At 39.6% G+C, this 22545-nt stretch overlaps 1 protein-coding gene and 1 pseudogene across 1 annotated transcript; one reads left to right on the forward strand and one right to left on the reverse strand.

Annotated features, from left to right (window-relative positions):
• Positions 1-901: 901 nt before the first annotated feature.
• Positions 902-6359, reverse strand: LOC147902381 (uncharacterized). Its single transcript, XM_087373449.1, has 6 exons — positions 5874-6359; positions 4378-5476; positions 3871-4161; positions 2482-3618; positions 1742-2380; positions 902-1617 (listed from the first exon to the last, which is right to left on the reverse strand). The coding sequence occupies exons 1-6, from the start codon at positions 6356-6358 to the stop codon at positions 1060-1062; spliced, it is 4209 nt and encodes a 1402-aa protein (XP_087229575.1). The 5' UTR covers position 6359; the 3' UTR covers positions 902-1059.
• Positions 6360-8963: 2604 nt separating this feature from the next.
• LOC147902382 (uncharacterized) lies at positions 8964-20816 on the forward strand (annotated as a pseudogene).
• The last annotated feature ends 1729 nt before the right edge of the window (positions 20817-22545 follow it).

Genomic DNA, 22545 nt, shown 5'->3' on the forward strand with positions numbered 1-22545 from the left:
TATGTGTATGTAGGAGAATCTTGAGATGGATAAGGTTGAGGTTGATGACCAAGATCAGCATCTACAGGTGGTTGTTGATGATGACTGTGTATATTTTGAGCTCGAGCTTGATGAGCTTGATGAGATACACAGAAATCTGTACGGACACGATAGCCTATGTGAGCCCAGCTCTCCATGGGCAGCCTGCCCATTATGTCAATAGCTTGGGCATCGGAGAGAATATGACAAAACGACAACCTCAAACGACCGGTGTTTAGAGGCATCTCATAATTCTGTGCAACATGAACTAATTTCCAGGCTTGCCTTGCCCTGATGCCCATTTCCATGTACGATAGAGTGTGCAAGAAAAAACCGGCATCAATCGAACCATCTCGCCTGATTCCCGCATGGAGAAAGTCGTTACTGCCAAGTTGATTTCAGGATTAAGAGCATTTCGACGAACATGTCGCTGCCTGAAGAACGGAATCTGAAGCAATATCTCTTCTCTTCAGCGTTATTGATTGCAAAGGAAACCTTCCCTTAATGAACAACAAATCCATTGAGCTCCCGCATAGATCTAGAGGCTCCATGTATAAACTGCACCTCCCTAACTTAGTGCAATCCAGCAAACCCTGGTATCCAGCATGCCATCGCCCATCTTGATGAGATACACAGACATCTGTACGGACACAGTAGCCTATTTGAGCCCAGCTCTCCATGGGCAGCCTGCTCATTATGTCAATAGCTTGGGCATCGGAGAGAATATGGCAAAACGATAACCTCAAACGACCAGTGTTTAGAGGCATCTCATAATTCTGTGAGGGCAGCCACTTACATCCAGGTACTCCAAATTATGAAGCCGCCCAATAGAATCTGGTATACAAGGTATTGTTTCGCAGCCTTTGAGCTGTAGCATCTCTAGCCCAGTTAGATAAGGCTCGTTGAAATCAGGAACTTGTTGAAGGAGCTTGCACCCACTAGCTCAAGTTGAGCTCTTTTAGCTCCGACGGCAAGAACTGTATGTAATTCATCGAAACAGGAATCAATGCATCAACGACAGTCAAGCATTACCACATCAGCTCACGAGTCTCTTGATGAGATACAGACATCTGTACGGACACGGTAGCCTATTTGAGCCCAGCTCTCCATGGGCAGCCTGCCCATTATGTCAATAGCTTGGGCATCGGAGAGAATATGGCAAAACGATAACCTCAAACGACCAGTGTTTAGAGGCATCTCATAATTCTGTGCAACACGAACTAATTTCCAGGCCTGCCTTGCCCTGATGCCCATTTCCATGTACGATAGAGTGTGCACAGGGAAAAAAGCCGGCATCAATCGAACCATCTCGCCTGATTCCTGCATGCTGAAAGTCGCTACTGCAAAGCTGATTACAGGATTAACAGCATTTCGACGAACATGTCGCTGCCTGAAGAACGGAATCTGAAGCAATATCTCTTCTCTCTTCAGCGTTATTGATTGCAAAGGAAACCTTCCCTTAATGAACAACAAACCCATTGAGCTCCCGCATAGATCTAGTGCCTCCATGTATAAACTGCACCTCCCTAACTTAGTGCAATCCAGCAAACCCTGGTATCCAGCATGCCATCGCCCATCTCTATCCACCTTCATGCAACCCTGCAAACAAAGAGCCAAACGATATTCTTGCCGTGACAGATTATTGTATATTAACGTACCCATGCAATATTGAATAATTATCTTGTCTAGAACCTTGAATTCCACTTTCTTTGCATGCACTTACCAATGGCTTTTTCGGTTCTATGTTAACGTGAAGCATTTCAAGATTGACAATGTCCAGCACCGCTAGATTTCTGATTTGGGGAGAGGACTGCCAAGTGCGTGCATACCAAGCTCTCCATCTAAGTTCTTGGGCTAGAGCCCCAAGCACCTCCTGCAGATTTTCCCTCTCGTAAAGTAGCCGCATTGCTCCTCGCTTCAGTGTGATTTTCCAACCTTGTCCAAACGAACGAGCATAAACACAAACTCTACGATCAGTGCCCTTCATCCAATCAAGTAATGGATGTGGATGTTGAAAAATGCACACATGGAGCTGGTCCCTTGCATCAGCAAGCCTGTTCCTAAATAGTGATTCTGAAGCCAACACGATCCCCCCTTGCACTATTCTTGCCTCCACAGATGTTTGGCTTAATTTGTAGCTCCCATGGATTTCAGGATTGTCGCACCATCCTTGATCATGTGAAATGAAGCAAAATACGACTGCTAGGAAGGAGCTTGGGTTTAACTCCCGCACAGGCACCTCCATGCACAACTCCGTTACATTTTCTTCTTCACAAACTTCTTTGGTGATACTGTGCTCGTTCAATGATTCTGGTATATCATTTCCATAGATGCTGACGCGTTTGGTTGCAGGATGCTGCTTCTGATTCACATTCGACAGCCATGTTATCCATGTTAAAAGGGCAGTACTCCAAGTATGGACCTTTTCAAACAAATCAGTGACAACAAGCATAGAAATTCTACCTCAAAATCTCTCGAGAGGTAATTCTGGCGGAGGGATACTCCACTTCCTGCTATGTGCAACCTTTCCAGAGATGTCAGCGCCTCCAGTCCCGGTACCCGTTCTAGCATTGTGCACCCTGAGATATTAAGCTCGGAGAGGCGAGTTGAGGATTCAAGGCCTAACAACTCCCTCAAAGCCGGACAATCATTAACATTAAACTGTTCCAAATTTTCAAGCCCAAACACCACACACACTCTCAAATTCTCACAATGATAAAGGTCCAATGCACGTAACGTGGTGGGTAACCCCGTTACAATATCCACCTTGACGCAATGGTGCAATTCTAAGCTTAATAGATTGTGAAGATTCTCGAAAGTTGAAGGTAATTTGGCGAGGGGATTACTTTGCAATTGAAGTGCACGAAGAGCGGACAGGTTACCAAAACGATCAGGTAGACAATTCAACGAACAGTAAATTATTTCCAGTGTTGTCAACCCTCTCAGCGTAGTAAAACTTGCAGGCAGTTGGCATAGTTGTGGGTTACGACGGATGAGGATGCGCTCTAGGTTTGTCAGATTGCCGATTCTGGCAGGAAGCTCAGAAAACTTTCTGCAATCAAATATGAACAACTCGACGAGATTGGTTAGGCTGCTTGTTTCCTCGGGGAGTTTTCGTAGTTCAGGGCAATCGATCAAGTGCAAGGAAGTCAGATTTGCAAGTTTTCCTATTGTGGCAGGCAATTCGAGGAGATGAGTGGATTTGCTAAGGTTCAGCTTGGAGAGACCGGAAAGTTGCCCAAAAGATGTGGGAAGCCGTTGGAGAGCTGTGTTTTCCAATCCGATGTTTTGGAGCCCGGTAAGCTGTCCTATGGAATCCGGTAGCTTTACAAGAGAAGTGCAGCCATTGAGAAACAGTTTGGTGAGCCTTTTGAGAACCGTCAAGCTATCAGGAAGCGTGTTTAGACGAGGGCACCCACTTACATCCAGGTACTCCAAATTATGAAGCCGCCCAATAGAATCTGGTATACAAGGTATTGTTTCGCAGCCTTTGAGCTGTAGCATCTCTAGCCCAGTTAGATAAGGCTCGTTGAAATCAGGAACTTGTTGAAGGAGCTTGCACCCACTCAAGTTGAGCTCTTTTAGCTCCGACGGCAAGAACTGTATGTAATTCATCGAAACAGGAATCAATGCATCAACGACAGTCAAGAATTACCACATCAGCTCACGAGTATCTTTCGTGTAGATGCATCGCATGTAGAGACTCAGAGGTTGTGCACATAAGTAGATTCAATTAAGATGCAGAGATATATTGTCTTTGTGGTGACGGTAATTACCAAAACGGTGTGTATAAATAGCTCTAAAAAGGCCTTAATCGGACCATAATTACTTTCAACATTAGCTTAGCTTTACCTTGTTATGATTGGAAGTGTGATCGTCCCAAAGCTGTATAATCTTGCTTTGGTTCAATTCCAATACAGTCACCTTGCGAAGGCTGAGTCTCGATGGCATAGTGCTCAACGGACAAAACTCCCATTGCAGCCATCTTAGCTCCGTCGATGGGATGTTGAAATCACGACCGCTCGAGCACACACCACTGACTTTCAGGATTCGTAGATCAATCATCGTGAAAACTGAATCTCCATCCCATGATCCTTCCTCTTCTTGGCTGCGTATGGATAGCCCTACAACTCCGGATCCATTCTGAGGATTGAAAATCAAACAAATCCATATAGTCAGCAAACCAATATAGGAATCAAATATCAATCCCAGATGGAAGGTTACCTGATTTTCATCTGTCATTTCCAAAATCTTTGCAGGTCATTCATTAAACACTTGAAGCTTGCTGCATAACGCATCTCTATCTGAAATACATACACATATAGCGTATAAGAGGTGGAAATCATAAAGCGGCCTCACCCCTATATTCTTGGAAACGTCATGATTCCAGAGATGAGTTTTCTCGCCAAGCATGCGCCCCATATCACGTAGATGATCGTGCATGGTTAGTCTTTCTTCGTTGTCCGTCTTCACGAGGCACTTGTCCATTAGATTGTCGAGGTATAATGTCAAAGACCGACCTCTCCATTCCTTCCATATACGCAGAGCTGTCTTCCTATGCTTTCCAAGGAAGAAGGTAGCAACATCAACGAACATTGCTTTTTCAGTATCTGTTTCGAGAGCATCATAGCTGATCTTGAGGCGCTGAACAATATCCTTGTATGGTTCGTTCGATCGGAGCTTCTCTAATGTATCTTCCCAAATGTTTGGATCAGACTTCTTGTAAAGATGCCGCCCTAGCACTTCTAATGCGAGTGGAAGGCCTTGGCAAGCATCTGCCACGCTGTTGGCCAAGCTTGGGAGCTGTGTATCATGACTTGGTACACGGTCTTTGCCACCAAAGGCATGCAAATAAAAGAGGTGTCGGGATTGCTCTTGGTCGAGGCACTCAATATCGTATGTGTCATCAGTCTCGGCATGCTCCAGAACATGTTTGTCTCGAGTAGTAATAAGGATCCGACTCCCGGCTCCAAGATGGGTCTTGAAAAGCAGAGCATCGAGCTGAGAAGGAGCATCCACATCGTCGAAGACTAGCAAAATTTTGAAGAGAAACAATTGCTGTTGTAGTATAGCCTTGCCTTCCTCCACATGCAGTATGTTCTTAGTCTCACTACTGCCACAGACATCTCTGAGAAGTTGCGTTTGCATCAATTGGAGGCCATTAGGGGTACTCGCTGTTGCACGAACATCAGCAATGAAGGAAGCAACTTGGAAGCTCTTGCAATACTCGAAGAAGATGGTCTTTGCCACTGTTGTCTTGCCGACACCGCCCATTCCTACCAAGCCTAATGTCCGCACGCCTAGGCCTGTTCCAAGTTGGAGTTGACGGACCACTTGTCCTACGCGCTCCTCCAGACCAACACCATACTTTACAATCATTTCCCGAGAAACAACTACCGAGGAGTGCAGCATGTCTAGGACCTTGGAGACTATCCTCTCTATAAATTTGCTCTCGAATCTGTTAATTTATTGTCCAAGTGAAGCAAGCAAGCTTATAGATTATGTTATGACTGAATCTCGATAACGAAGAATAGCAGAAATGGAAAACCACAAGATTCATAGTACACAGGAAGGCCAAGGTAAAGAGTTCATGAAAATTAGCCACAGCGCCTAGAAGCAACGTCTCATATATGAACTCTTGACGGATCAGACCGATGAGATTAACCGGCCAGACGAGAAAACATCTAAGCTGGAATGAACAAAAAAACCCTCCTTTCTACGACATATAAGCACGTAAGAATAGAAAACCCATTACGAATTCTTGTTTTCTTATGTAAACCACACAATGGGCTCATCAACTTACGACTAGACGTTGTGTGTTCAGAATTTGAAATCTAGAAGCTATAAGTTCTTACCCATCATCCTGGTGCTGCAGGACAAAACCAACAATGGTCGACACCTCCTGCAAGGCCATCTTCCACTCCTCCACTTCTTCTCCCGCAGGGTATTTAGAAAACGCTTCAAAGTAGCGGCTTGCAGGCTTATCTGGATAGCGCACATCAGTCGGGAGTACGTCGTAATAAACGGGCAGAATCTGTGGCCGAAAATCTTTGTGTGGGGGAGCAGTGCTGCTGCTTTTTGTTGATCTGAGGATAGTAGAGAGCTCCCGGAGGCACCATTCTGATCCCGCATAATCCTTGGTAAAGATGGGAATGAGAATACGAGTATTGGAGATGGCATGGGCAATAGAGGTCCAACTGTCATGGCTTGGTTCTAATGCTTTGAAGTCTGCGAAGAAGAGGATGGAAGCCCTGCGCAGAGACTCGCAAAGGTGATCGACAAAGCTTTTCTTCACGTCGGGACCGCGGTGGCTTAGGAATACATGATAGCAAGCAGCCATGGCGAAGGAGTTTTTTCTATGAAAAGAGCAAAGTTGATGAGCAGCTGTTATAGACGTGGGCACGGCATGCAGCGCGTGTGATGGGCTTTGTCATTATTACAGATCCCCATGTTTTTGCCCCATTTTGAACGGGTCAAAGACCCGCTCCGTTGGTCTCAAAGTGGAATCTTAGAATGCTTTTAATTTCAATCAATCAGTCTAGGAATTCCATCACATCATGAGTACACTTTTTCTTTTTCTATGTGCACTTACTTTTTCCATTTTCATTTTGATTATGAAGACCCGTAAGACCCCTTTGCTCTTGGCACATGTGTTCATAGAGTTTGAAGAGTGGGAAACACTTTAGCCTTTTAGAGATAAGTTTAATCCTCATAGAAGTTTTCTTCTTTGCAAGGTCTATTAGTGTGATGTATGTTACATCACTCCCAAAGAAAAAGCGGGGTGCTATGACCAACTTCGTAGCATTGCACTGCCACTCCTTTAAGACATTTATTGTGCCATGGTGGACATGATGAGAGAAGAGTCCTACAACGAAAAGATCACCAAAGATGTGGGCATATCCTTGCAGTTCACATTTGGCTCCAAATGAGGGAGGTTAACTTGGTTTATGCCTCCACATTTTTTCTTCATGTTTTCCCAACGTCAAGAGCATATAAATAATACTAGGTGTTTATGCAAGTGCGTGGATGAGAAAGGAGTTATCATCAAATGAGTACTATCCATCATACACTTATTCTCAAATGAATCAAAAACCTTGGGAAATACAAGGGTTTTAAAATGAACACAGTGTGTAGGGAGAAGGCAACTTTTCATTTCATTGTATACACAAAATCAAAACCCATCCAAGAGAAACTTTGTGCATGCACACCTCCCCACACTTGCCCATGTTTTGACCATTCAGGCAAAAGGAAAAAGAGTCTGAAGGTTCATCTTCCATGGCAAAGAGGTGTTCATGCATGTCCCTTAGTGTCAATTGTGAAGTGATTGAAAGATACTTTACATCTCCTTGATTGAGTTGAATGGATAAAGTCACCATATATTGTCATTGTTAAGAGTCAAGAAGCAACCAATAGTGAGCTAGTTTTTTACCACTACCGGTATTGAAATGCCAAATATAATATTTGACATGATACTAGTATCTAAGAAACACATTATCCTTGCATTCACGACACTTAATAGATTATCCTTTTGCTCACGTCTTTGTTCCCCAATTTGTGCCAAGAAGGTTGTTAAAGCACTTTCTCATCTATGCACTTGCATGAACACCTAGTATTAATTCTATGCTCTTGACATTGGGGAAACATGAAGAAAAAATGTGGAGGCATAAACCAAGTTAATCTCGCCCATTTGGAGCCAAATGTGAACTGCAAAGACATGCCCATATCTTTGGTGATATTTTCCTTGTAGGACTCTACTCTCATCATGTCCACCATGCCACAGTGTCTTAAAGGAGTGGTAGGGCAATGCTACAAAGTTGGCCATACCACCGCACTTTTTTTTGTGGGAGTGATGTAACATACATTGCACCAATAGATATTTCTCTCTTTGCAAGAAAACTTCTCTCATCCATGCAACTGCTTACGTAGATCCTCATGAATAGGATTGAACTTATCTCTAAAAGGCTCGGGGGGGTCACTCATCATATGGAACCCTATCACGTGAGTTCAATAAAAGGATTTTTTTTATTTCTAAAATTACATAAATAAATATACATAAGGGAATATTTAAAATAGTTTTGGAAAAAATTTACAGATTTGTATAAAAAAGGGTTACATTTTATTAATGAAATTTTTTACAGATAAGGGACTTTAAATATAGGCCTTGAATGCACGTGATATAGAGGGTTTATACATAGTGACCCCCCCGAGCTAAAAGGCTGACGTGTTTCCCACTCTTCAAAGTCTATGAACATGTGCCAAGAGCAAAAGGATTTTCATAATCAAAATGAAAATGAAAAAAGTAAGTGCACATAGAAAAAGAATACGTGTACTCACGATGTGATGGTATTCCTTTTGTGATGTGATGGCATGGGGATCTATAACTATGACACACACTGCATAACATGTGCATAACAGGCGCTGCATGCCGTGCCCACGTCTATAAGAGCTACTCATCAGCTTAATTCCTTGGCCATGGCTGCTAAGAGATATAGCAAGGCACTATGTGACATCTCTTGGAGGATTGGATTATGATCGCATACATGCATGTGTCAATGAGTGCATTCTCTTTCATGGGATGCATGAGGCTCGACATTGTCCCACTTGTGGTGAAGCAAGGTATAGAACAAATATGAAGAGTTTTGATATACCTCGTAAAGTTTTGCGACACTTTCCTATAATTTCTCGCATCAAATACATGTTCAAGTACAAATCTATAGCAAAGCTCATGTCATGGCATTCCTCACATCAATCAGATGATGGCATGTGGAGAATTCCCATACACTCCTGCTTGGAAGCATATTGAAGATGAGTGGCCCAATTTTAAAATAGAGCCCAGAAACTTGAGACTTAGACTAGGTATGGATGGAGTGAATCCATTTGGTTTCAAAAGCACCATATACAGTGTGTGGCCAGCTATGTTGGTGAATTACAATCTTCCACCATCAATGGCGATCAAGAAGGGACATCTTATGTTATCCCTTCTAATTCCAAGGAAACATAAAGTAAAGCACATGGATGTTTATCTCGAACCATTGATTGATGAGTTGGAGGAACTATGGAGAGGTGTTGTGGTGGTGGATATTATCCTCCTCTTGACACTTTGACTTAAAAGCGGTGTTGATGTGGACAATGCATGACTTTCCAGGATACAATGATTGTTATGGTAAGAATTTTAATTACCTCTCTACTCTAATATTTCTCATTATATTAGTTATAACTAATGACTTTATTATTCGAACTTTTATTTATATTTTAACAGGTTTGAAAACATCAAGTAAACATGCATGTCCTATTTGTTGTCCTTCGTTAGTACATGAGTATGTTGACGGTTTGTATAAGACTATATTCAATAATCATAATTGATTCCTCTTGTCAGATCATCTTAAATATGTTGCTAGTAAGAGCAACATTCCTCCACAAACACTTCATGCAAAAAATCGAAAGTGCATTTGGGATTCTACAAATGTTCTTCCTCTAGATGGCATAAATAAATATGGTAATGTTTTTCAAAGTTTTTTTGTGTAATCTCTAATTGGATTAAAGATCACATAGGGCAATCTTGTTTGGCATCGCTTGTGTAGGTACTCCATTTCTTTCAGCTACCATATTGGATCCATCTCAAGATCAACCATCTTCTTTATCCCATGCACATCTTCAAGAATGTGGCATTTGGTATTTGGGAATATGTTATTGGTAAATGAAATAATGTCACAGTACAGGAGGACTTGCGGGTCCTAGGACGAATGCATCAAGCTTGGCCATGAGAGGAGGGTGGGCACGTTCATCTTCCACGTGCATCGTGGATTATATCAATGCAGGAGGAGAAGCAAGCCATCACTACTTTGTATACTCCCATTGGATGCATGAGATCATTGAAGGGAGTCTTTATAACCATTAAGAAAAGAGGTGTTGAGCAACTATTCGGGTTGAAGTCCCATGATTAGCACAAGATGCTCCAAGTAAGTGTTCTTCAAGTCTTGTACGTTCAAATTAAATTTTGAAAGGCCTTAAGCCATATATACATGTGCTCTTATGTGCACAATTCATACTACCTACCAGCATCGAGCATTGTGCAAGCAAGAGCTTGAAAAAATGTATTTATAAGATGGGCGAGCTTGGGTGAGGTACATATTTCCCATGTCAGATCACCCTTCATTATACCTTGCACTTTGATTTGATAGTTTTTCAAGAATGTGCATCAAAGTCATAAATTGAATCAAAGGAATACTGCAAGGAGGTAAGAAGAGATGCAGAGAAAACATGGGCTCAAAAGATAGTGCATGTTTAGTAGTGATGATTTAGAGTACGGAGTGAGGAGTGTCCGAACACCAACTTTGAGAGGGTGGCAATGTACCCTTAGCAAGGGGGTGGAGCTACAACAACATGGTTGGTTAAAAAGGTTCCAATTATACACACAATAAACTAGAAAGTTGAACAAATGATGTACCATTTTATAAGTGACATTAATAAAGAAGCATAAACTAGCTGGCATACTCTGCTATAAAGAAGAGTTAGTACTTTCTCTTAAGAATATGGAATAGAACTAATTTCTTGTACCAAATCCAAGGGAGAGTGATAGGTGCAGTTCATTATGCATGTATAGAAAGGAAACAAGAAGTATAGAATGAGTTTTAGAAAATGTACAAGCAAATGAGGTATCCCAGTTCTTTGAAAACAACAACAAAGGTATGCAAGGTTTAAATAGATAGGCCAACTGCCCACCTTGTCATGAATTGCACGATACCAATTGTTACCAAATGTCAAAACAACTTTGTCAAATACGTTTTGCCATGTCCATGGCAAGAAAATTGGATCATAATGAGCAAGCTTATAGTTTACTATATGCGCATGGCAAGAAGATAGACCGAGTAGTATGTAAGGGATTATCTTTACATCTTGTGAGTAAATGTAATCAATCAATGAGTAAGGAGCGACCCTCTAAATATTACCCATACTTAGGCACTTCCATAAAATATCACGAAATAGATTTGATAAACGGAATTTTGGAAAGAAGTGAACACAAAACTAAGCATACTTGATAGCAATTCAGGTGCGAGCCTATGACAAACTTCATGAGTGATCTTGACACATAATCTAGTAGCTAAAGCACAACACCATTTGGCTAATTAATAGAAATGGAGAGAGACACAATATACTATTTGGGATAATTATTTTATATTAGTGGACACCTTTCTAGACTCACTCATGCAAAGCTAAGCCATTGCCTACTTTCAAAAACCTTGGGCAAGAATTGGTTCCATTGTGAAATGCAATTCTACATGAGAGTTTGAACAATATCATTTGATATGATCTCCTTGAAACTAGCCAACCCAAGAAGAACCATCTAAAACCATGTTAGCAAGCCACTTGACTTGCATGTAGAACCATATGTACAAGGTATACCCAATCTTGCATGTAGAACTACAAAAAATATGAGTATGATATGGAAACGATGATGCAACCAAGCCATAAAACCTAGAGGGGAGCATGGAGAATATGTTTGAAAAAGAGACAAACTACAAATCTTGTTGATTGAAAATAAAAGGCTAGTCATGCCTATATAAGTTGATAACTAGCCTGACGACTATAATGTTTGACAAAAAGAGCCTTACAAGCTATGGGAATCAACAAAACATGAGTGATCCAAATTTCATAATTTGAACATTGGACATACAGGCTAATAAGGGGGAATACCAAAAATCAAATCATAGTTACATAGTATCCTTAGTAGTAAACGCATTCGATCGATTAGCCAATCAGCCATAAGAGCTCAATTAGTAACACTATTGCATATTAAGCGAGAACTATTGCAAATTACCCGTTTTGAAGATTTCTCCTGAAAAAAAGCATAATTCTATTAATATTTTCAAACTTTGCTAAATTTTACAATTCTTTTCAAGAAATTGCAAAATTTGAAGATTTTTTATAACTAAGAACATACACAATATTTCATATTTGTTTATATTTAGAAAAATTAAAATATTGCAATTGCATTTTTTGATACTTTTTGAAAAAAGATTATAGCAATTGTAGAATTGTAATCTTCATCAAAATTATTTATTTCACCCAAATTTTGATTGAAAAGTTATTCTTTAAAAAATAAAGAAGGAAACTAGTAGTATTTAGATTATTTAAATAAAGAGAACTAAACATTTTCTCACAAGTACAAGAATATGAAGAAAATCTATTGCAAGGAATAATATGAGACAATATAAACCACTTAAGAACCCCTTACTTGAAAAATAATTAATTGTCTTCTTTATCAAAATAAACTAATAACATACCTCTCACTAAAAAATGCATCTTTTATCATCAAAAGTATTGAATTTGGCACTTTATATTCAATCTCTTACCCATGCGTATATTCAAATTATTTAAACTTGCACACCTATGTGCATAAATATACTAATAATTGTATCTAATATGAGAAATTTAATTTTACATTTTAGTATAATTATTTTTTAACTTTTAAAGCACAAGTAGGTGCCTTGTGTTCTATCGATCGATTTGATATGCTACATGACCCACTTTTGACATATAAATTGAAAGCTACGAATGTTTAAACTTCTACATTTTTCAGGGCTTCATCAAAATTGAAAGTTATGGACATTTAAACTTCTATAGTTTTTTAGGGCTTCATTAAAATCTGATCCCCAGAATAACATTTTTGCCCAGTTGAGCAAATTTTGATCCAATTATACTAGGGATTGGATTTTGATCAAGCCCTAAAAAATTGCGGAGCTTTAAACGTCCGTAACTTTCAAAATTGCAACATCGAATTTCTCCCCAAATGGGCAAAAAATTTATACTGGGGATCGGATTTTGATGAAGCTCGGGAAAAATGTGGAACTAAACGTCCATAACTTTCAATTTATATGTTGTAAGTAGGTCATGTAGCATATCAAATCGATCAGCAGAACACAAGGCATCTGTTGATCTTAACTCATTTACTAATGTTTACATTTAAAAATGCATACTTTAAAATTTGCAATAAAATTAATTTTCATGTATTATGTTGAGTCACTAGTTAAGTTTAAGTAACTAAGGTGCGGTTTTTAAGTTACATCATTTATATATGCATATAAGTAAGAGATTTATTATATCTTTAAGTTTATATTTGAGGGATCATATCAACATATGCACTAGCAAGCTAATCTATTCCCTTGGATTAGATTTTAGTGACTATGTAGCCCATGGATCCAATTAGTGTGCAAGCTCACACGAATCTGCTCCTAGGGTGTTGCTTATACGTATTTCAATCCTCTGGATTAAATTGAGCATGAAGGCTCACACTAATCCCATCACTATGACCAAAATTATGGGAGATTGTAGACTAATACCTGACTCAGAGGAATCGATTAACGTACAATGTTATACTAATCTAATCTTAGGGATTGGATAAGCTTGAGCTTGCACACTAGTCCAATCATTAGCTTGAGCTTGCATGCTAATTCAATCCTTAGAATTAGGATCAGACTAGCATGCAATCTCATGCTAATACAATCCCCAAGATCGGATTAGCACGTAGGCTCATACTAATGATTGAATTAACATAAGCAAAAATGCTAATTCGATCCTCAAGATTAGCTTAGAATATAGGCTCATGCTAATCCAATCCTGAAAGTGGAATTATTGCATAGCCTCCTAAGATTTTTACAAAAAAGTACTCATAATTCATAAAACGATTCACTTTTACAACTAAAGGAATGATGATTTTTAAAAGAGAATTTGCATGAAATCACAAAAGCATCAAAATGGAATCCTTTTTTTTTTCTACTTACTTCTTTGGATTTGAGTCCATCTTGTTTACTATGGGCATGGGTTTGAAAGTAGTTAGCGGTCAAAGGAGTGAGATGTTAGAAATTGTAAGATCATAGGTAAAACTTCCAAATTTTAATTTTCACATTTTTGCATACATCTTATGAAGAGATACAATGTTGCATCTTAAAAAATCAATTTTCCTAAAAGGTATTTTATTTTTATATTTTATGATGGAAATCTAGTTTATAAATGAAGGGTTGACTCTATAAAACTACTATATATATTCTATATACTTTTTTGAATCATTTACTAGATTCAAAGTTGGCTTATCTAATTTGACATGCTGAATCTTTGAACTATTTGTTGAATAATTAGTTGGATTCAATATTGAGTTATCTAATTTGACATGTAGATCTTTGAGTTCCTTATTATCCCAACCTCATGAATGTTGACTCAAAAAAGTTAAACTTTTACAACATGACAATTCATTAACTCCTATTCTAACCTTGTAAGAACTTTGTATATCTTGGAACGATACTAGTTATAATAATTGTTTGTGGTTTGTTCAAAATAATACAATTTACTAAATATTTTAAGCTACAATATGCTAGAAATTTTCTAAGAGGTTGAAGTGATTATGAAAAAAATAATGTTTGTAAAAATTTTGCTTTGAAAATTGATCAAAATTATGAACTTTTTCAGGATTTATACTAATAAACTGTTTAAAATTTGGACCTCTGAAACCAGAAGGTAATACTCTTCACACAAATTCACCACTTAATCAATTGGAGTAAGAAAACACAAGCACACCATGAAAACGATAGCAGAATGGGTACAATCTCCCCCCCCTGGATGAGTGGCTCACGCTTCCTCATCTAGAGTATTTATGATTTTTCATAAAAGCACCAAGGAGCCAAAATTATCCATCTCATCCAAAAATGAGGGATTTGCTTTACATAGCCATCTTAGGCCCAAAATGGTTTATGTCCTCAACTAAATATATTGCTCAAACTTGCAATAATTAAACAAATACAAAATTGGCCCATGGCCATATATAATGCGCTGTGCGACACTTCGATCGGTACCCTCGCACTAACTCCAATCCTCGCTATGAGTTCCATCACCTGTACTCAAGCTGCCAATTACATTAGTTATTAACAATCGATTGAATGAATCACCGAATCAACCGATCCCAACATAACCGCGCTCAAAGCACAATAATCAAGCACAATACCAATAACACTAGCGACATCAGTATTAACATGGAATCACCCACAATACCGATCATGCGCCAATTACATTAGTTATTAACAATCGATTGAACGAATCAACCGATCCTAACATAACCGCACTCAAAGCACAATAATCAAGCACAATACCAATAACACTAGCGACATCAGTATTAACATGGAATCACCCACAATACCGATCATCTAGCATGGCAAAACACAAGCTAGTCAGGCATCCCCAACTAACCACACAAAGTATCCACTAGGACCCCCGCCGCGTCCGGTGCGCTCCTATGGAGTACTTTGCCATAGTCACACTCGACTAAAAATAATAATGTCCAAAGCAAGATATATCATAAATATAATTTCCGTAACATCTCTCTTGCTTGGATTGCAACTGACCTCAGTTGCGTGTTTGATTATAGGAACTAAGGAGGTCTGGAAAAGTTCGAAAGAACCGCTCAGGCATCCACTGAGCATCTTCTCTTGGATGGTTCTTAAATTTGAGCAAGTATTTAGTATAGACATTTCCTTTTCGGGTCGAGGTCTGTTGATGATCAACAATGCATTCAGGTTCTAGAATTTCTTCTTCATAAACAATCAATGGAGCCTCTTCATAGACGAGATGAAAAGGTAAAGGTCCTTTGAAGGGCTTTAAGAGGCTGATATGGAAAGCATTATGTATTTTCCAATTATCAGGTAATTCAAGCCTATAAGCTAGATCATTGATTTTCTGAATCACCTTGAATGGTCCATAAAAACGTGGTGACATCTTGATTACTAGCCATTTCTCAACACTCTTCAATCTTCTTTTCTCAATCCGAAAGAAGTACATAATCGCCTTCTTTAAAAAGCATGTGTTTCCGTTTCTTATTAGCTTGTTTTGTGTACTTTTCTTGAGCTATTGCAATCGCTTCTTGAACTTCTTTGAGAATATTTTGATAATCATGGGTAAATGCATCTGCTGCCTCCACTCTATGGGTCAATCGTGTGATAGGAATAGGTAAAACCTTCCCATAGATAATCTCAAAGGGTGCTCTTCCAGTTACAGAATGAGGAGTATTATTATAGGCAAACTGTAAGAGATGAATGTATTTGTCCCAAGTCTTTGGTTGACTTCCTGCATAAGCTCTTATCATATCCAGAACAGTACTGTTTGTAACTTCAATTTGTCCATTTGATTCTGGATGAAAAGCTGATGAGAAGTCTAACTTAGTGCCTAGATTATGAAATAATGCAGTCCAAAAATTACTGCAAAACCTTGAATCTCGATCAGACACTATAATCTTTGGCAAGCGATGATGAACAAAGATATGCTTGATGAATAAATGTGTAGCTTGCCGAGCTGTTAATGTCTTCTTGCATTGTCTTCTTGCATGGGATGAAATAAGCTTGCTTACTAAAGCGATCTATTATCATCCAAATCATATCATTTTGATTCGCTGTAGTAGGAAAACCTGTTATGAAATCCATCGATATTTGTTCCCAAGGTTGCGTAGGAATAGGCAAAGGCATAAGCAATCCTGGAGTCTTTCCTTTGTAACTCTTGATCTTCTGACAAGTGATGCATTCAGCTACAAACTTAGCCACATCTTTTCTTATAGTAGGCCAATGGAATTCTCTTGCTATCACTTGTAAAGTGATAGTCACTCCCCTATGTCCCATATATGGTGGTTGGTGCATTTCCTCCATTATAATTTGTCTAAAGGGTCGAGTGATGCATAATTTCTTTTGATAGAAGAGGTATCCATCATTACAGGAATAGTCCAACATAGGATTCCAATTGTTATTTTCTAATTTGTTCCATATATCAGAAAAGTCTGGATCCCCTTGATAAGAATTCTTCATACCTTCAAAAGGCTGGGTCTCTACAGCACTGATGTGATTAATACTTGGCTTTCTGCTAAGAGCATCAGCAACTACATTCTCCTTTCCAAGTTGATATTGAATCATGGGCTGAAAACTCTGTATAAATGATGCCCACTTGATGTGCCTATCGGATATAAGTGGCTGAGTTAACAAATGCTTGATACTTTGCTGATCAGTTTTGATAAGAAACTCAAATCCCATCAAATAATGTTTCCACATTCATAAGGCATGAACGACAGCGGTTAACTCTTTCTCATATGTGCTGTAATTGCATTCCACTGGTTTTAGTTGTCGGCTCTCATATGCTATTGGATGTCCATCTTGCATAAGTACAGCTCCAATTCCATATCCACTAGCATCAGTTACAACTACAAAGAATGGTCTAGAGAAATCGGGTAATTGCAACACAGGAGCTTGTGTGAGAGCTTCTTTCAAAGCTGTAAAAGATTTATCTTGACGCTCAGTCCATAAGAAATGCTTAGCTTTTCTAAGAAGGTCTGTCAATGGATGTGCAATGTATGCGAAATTCTTGACAAACTTTTAGTAAAAGCTACATAATCCCAAAAATGATCTCAATTCATGTATATCTCGGGGTTTAGGCCATGTGACCATGCACTCAATCTTCTTTGGATCTACTCGAATCCCATCGACGGATACAATGTGACCCAAATACTCTATCTGATCTTGGAAGAAACTGCTCTTTTCAGGGTTTATGTACAATTGATTTTCTTTCAAGAGTGAAAAGACTAGCTTCAGATGTTCTTTATGCTCCTCAACATCTTTGCTAAACACCAGAATATCATCGAAAAATACTACCACACAATCTTGGTGTTTAAGAAAGATTCGGTTCATCATTCTACTAAAAGTAGCTGGAGCATTAGTTAGCCCAAAAGGCATAACTAAGAACTCACGAACTTGATGATAGCCGGATTTGAGATCTATCTTACTGAAGACCTTGGCCCCTTTCAATTTGTCCAAAAGATCATTAATCCTAGGGATTGGATATCTGTTCTTCACTGTGATTTTGTTCAGTGCACAATAATCTATGCACATTCGGTAGGTTCCATTTTTCTTTTTAACTAATAAGACAGATGCTCCATAAGGAGAACTACTGGGTCTTATCAATCCTCTCTCTATCAATTCCTCCACTTGCTTTTGTATTTCCTTTTGCTCTAGCTGGTTGGCTCTATAGGGAGCTTTGCAAGGTGGAGTGTTGCCCGGTAGGATTTCTATCCTATGATCTTCAGGTTGAGAACATGGTAGTTCAGGCGGTAAATCCTCTAAGAAACAATCAGAAATTTGAGAAAGAAATTTTTGGTGCATAGGCTTAGTGTTTGACTGAGTAGCCGTAACCGTATTCACCAAAATAAGTTATGTCTTCTCACTTTTTCTAATTGCTATTTTGGCTTGTGTGTGGTTGAGTAAAGGACTGAGACCTCAGATTTCATTGAGCTTTTCAGACATATTTCTTGTCTGTCCTTCTCAATCCACATCTAATGTGAATCGTAATCTATCTTAGGATTGTATTGATGCCTCCATGGCATTCCTAAGATGATGTCCACTCCCTGTAGGGGTGCCACTAGAAAGTCTCGTGTATCCTTGTAGGGTTTGATTGAGATTTCAAGATTCTTGACTTCTCTAGTGCAATTGTATTTTGTTTTGGTAAAAGCAGCTTTGACCTTATAGTTAGATGGGAAAGACTCTAGGTTTAGCTTTGCTAAGGTTCTCTCCGAAATGAAATCATGTGTACTACCATCGTCATGCAAAATAACAACTTCTTTGCCATTAATGAAACCTTTCATCTTTAGAAGAGCATGGCAATTATACTTACCTCCCTCTTGCTTGGCTGCTTCGTCGTCAATCATGTGCACTTTCGCCGTTGGGGTCTTCTTTCTTTCAGGACACTCAGTGGCTATGTGTCCCAGCTTGTTGCACTTGAGACACCTTATTTCTTTCTTTGGAAAAGTCCCACCATTTGGCTTCAAAGAAGAATCTGTCTTCTGTGGTACAAAACCATTTTTAGATTTAAAGAAGGGCTTTTTATCAAATCTCTTTTTCTTATGGAAGGGTACATGCCGTTCCTGATCTTTTCCTTCTTTTGGAATCCCATTCTTCCTTTCACAGTTCATTGCAACAGAAATTGCAGAGCTCAGTGAGTGAGGATGAAACATGTTAATCTCGGCTCTCAGCTTAGACTTTAGACCTGCCACATACTTCCTTCGTTGATCTTGCTCATTAATTTTCTCTAAAGACTGTAATTGGATCAACGTTTGCCAAAATCTATCAGTATATGTGGAGATCGTTTCCTTATCAAACTGCCTGAAAGTGTCCCACTGTTGTCTAGCTTTTGCTTTGAAATGTGAGGGAAGGAAATCTCGCTTGATGAGCTTTTGAAAAGACTTCCAGGATTTTGGTTGCCTTTTACTGTGCTTAGTGATGTTCCACCAAAGTGCAGCACTCTCTACTGAATGATTTGCAGCACATTTAATCTTATCTTTTTCAGAGAATTTCTCCCCCGAAAAATAATCATCTAGCTGACTGATCCAAGACAATATAGTGCGTGCTTTTTTCCATCAAAATTTTGAAATGAAAAAGCTTTGCTACTTATCTTACTCTTCTTCCTCGAATTTTGTGTTCTCAGTGTGGCTTTGACTGTCCTGATAATAGTATCATCGTCAGAATCATCGTCGGATGACTCATCATCAGATGAATGCCTCTTCCTTCTCTTACCATTGATTTTCTTTTCCAACCTCTCCCTATGCTCACGCTCATTGGCGAACTGTGCTTGAAGTGCGTCTAATTGCTCTTGGAGCGTGGGTGGTTGTGGCTGATGTGCCATGATATTGCGATAAGTACAAATAAAGCGGAGCAGAGGGAAATAAAGATACTAAGTGTATGAGAATTAAACGGATGGAAAAAATGCGTTTCGAGTGTATGACAAAAAATGGATGGCGAAAAATACTAAGTGTATGAAATATAAAGCAATTGAAATCACTTATCTCGCTCTTTGATCGGAGGTAGGAAAAACTAGAGTGGGAGATGTGTAACCAATGATGTCGCTCGTAGTCGCCTTGCGCTTGACTGACCTCTAATTGATTGCACGGTGATTTCGTGGTTCCAAATCGCCTTCTTGATCCCAGCTTTCAGATTTGGCAATGGTCTTCGCCTTGTCGAGCTCCGATTGCCGTGTTGAATTTTCCTCTTCTTCTCCCCTTTGAACCTTTGGGATCTTCTTCTTCTTCTTTTTTTTTTTTTTAAAAGAAGATTATGAAATAAATAAATGAAGCCTTTGAACCTTTGATGCAGGGTTAGGACGATGCGGGCGGTGACTATACAGAGGTCTCCGAGGTGGCTGCCTGCACGGTTCCTTCTGTGCGACCCTGTCTGCGGATCGCAGACCTACAGTAGACAGACTGCAAGTATCCGCAGGGCTTTTTGCATTTGACGAAAGCTGCTCGGCTCCTTCTCCCAAAACTGCAGCATTATCGAAGTCTGCAGAGCTACAAGACTGCGCATGGGCAGAGGCTGCTAGCTGTAGGTCTTTAGGACTGCGTGTGTCTAAAATGGCGATATTGATAATGCTGCACAAGGCATGGCTGATGCGAGGGCTCCAAATAGTGCAATCACGGGGCAGTGGACTACACCTCGCAACGGGAGGTCTCTAGAGCAGCACAGCCTATCGAACCCTACTTAGTGCTATAGAATGGGCATGTAGGCCTAGCACAGAGGCCAAGAATTGATGGGCAGTCTGTAGATGATGCGGAGGCTGCTCCGAAATTTGTGAGGGCATGGCAAGGCAAAAACGAGCTGTTTGCGTTAGGGGCCAACGAGGCTTGCACAGGCTCCAGAGTCCAGCGCATTCAACACATGGTTCTACAGATAGATTCGATGCCGGCGACTTCTTCACGGCGACTCCCGAGGTGCAGTGAACAGAGGTAAAATCAGACCGGCAATAATTATTCTTCCCACTAGCTCTGATTCAACATAACTGTCATGTAGTCCTCTTGAATCCTCCACAGAACTTATCTTTTCAAAGCGTCTTTTTCTTTTTGAATTCCACACGAGGAAGCTTCAAACTTTCTTTTCTTCACAAGAGCGTGACTATAGCTCTGATACCACTGAAACCAGAAGGTAATACTCTTCACACAAATTCACCACTTAATCGATTGGAGTAAGAAAACACAAGCACACCATGAAAACGACAGCAGAATGGGTACAATCTCCCCCCCCCTAGATGAGTGGCTCACGCTTCCTCATCTAGAGTATTTATGATTTTTCATAAAAGCACCAAGGAGCCAAAATTATCCCTCTCATCCAAAAATGAGGGATTTGCTTCACATAGCCATCTTAGGCCCAAAATGGTTTATGTCCTCAACTAAATATATTGCATTAGGAAAAAAGGGAGCTCATTTTGGGGCCTTTTACAGTTTGGAAAAATAAGCTCTCAACCAATCAATAGAAGGCCAACGTAACGTTGAAAATTCACGAAAATAAGAGAAAATAGAAAAAAGAAACAATACTTTATGTAAGTACAAGCGTGCTACATTAATGAGGAGATTGGTTTTTTATTCTCAGAAGATCTTTGGACAAGAAGATAGAATCTAAACTGACATTTTATCTGACAAGATCCTTCCCGCTTCCACCTTCCTTTGAATTTTCAAATGTTGTGCCGCCTTTCGTGCGAAAGGTCTACCATTCTACACCATTGCCTCATTGTGCAATAGCCTTTCTTTTCCAAAACTGCTCCCTTGATCCTGTTTGGCGTAGAGTAAGATGTTTCTCGTCAACTGTCTGTTTGCCCACTTTCTCTTTCTTGAAACTTCAAATTGTTATCTTAGTTACATTACTTTGCTATTGTTACAGATTCAGAAAATCTCCATGGTGAACCAAAACCACAGCCGTTCTTGTGGAAGACGCTCTGTGGATGATAATGCTACGAAGGCAGAATTATACCAAACATCCTTACCCCGTCGACCTGCTTCTTCTATTTCGTCGGTAGAGAATTCAAGTACAGTTAAAACGGAAGGAACTTGGGAAAGGTTTAGTGTTTCGAAAGGAGCATGGGTGCTCATGCAACCTAGCAAAAGAAAAAGACCCCAGACAAAAAACATTTTCTTGGCATCGTGGAAGGGAAGAGTACGAGATTTTAAAATCACCAAAGGGAAGATATCCGTGAAAGAAGTTTCGATTCAGCACGTGTACATGCATAAAGAACTTGTCTTGCGAGACTATCCAAAAAATCTTCCGCAACACAGGCCTAATTGTATATTTTTCTATTGTGGTTTTTTTCTTCATGAGGTGTATGGATTTTTAAGATGAAGCTTTCTCTCTTAGCTTATTGACATTCTTGTGTTGTTTTATTTCAGATTTATATCCTTCATCGTATGAGACATGGCAAAACATCGATTGTATTCTGGGATTTATAGATGTTCTGCATGGATCGATAGGAGAACAACAATACCAAGGTCGATGTGCAACAGAGCTAGCTCAATCGGGTATATTTTTTACTGATCATTTTTATCAGTTGCTGGACAAAGCTAACACACATGGTGTATTAATAAAACAAGACCTTCCGGCATGGAATTCGGTGGATTGGCCTCACCCACATTCTAGTGTTACAGAGGCATATAGGGCGAAGCTTTTTACAGAAGTACAGAAAGCTCTGAGG

This window comes from Dipteris shenzhenensis, chromosome 4, assembly GCF_047967505.1.
Source record: "Dipteris shenzhenensis isolate YYH24624 ecotype China chromosome 4, Dip_SZ_1.0, whole genome shotgun sequence".
Taxonomy (NCBI): Eukaryota; Viridiplantae; Streptophyta; class Polypodiopsida; order Gleicheniales; family Dipteridaceae; genus Dipteris; species Dipteris shenzhenensis.

Bases quoted from the DNA above. Each gene is read 5' to 3' on its own strand.
- LOC147902381 (XM_087373449.1), bottom strand. From the start codon at position 6,358: ATGGCTGCTTGCTATCATGTATTCCTAAGCCACCGCGGTCCCGACGTG. The intron at 5,477-5,873 runs GTAAGAACTTAT...ATAAATTAACAG, and splicing joins CTGCAGCACCAGGATGATGG to ATTCGAGAGCAAATTTATAG. The intron at 4,162-4,377 runs GTGAGGCCGCTT...TTCAATCCTCAG, and splicing joins ACGTTTCCAAGAATATAGGG to AATGGATCCGGAGTTGTAGG.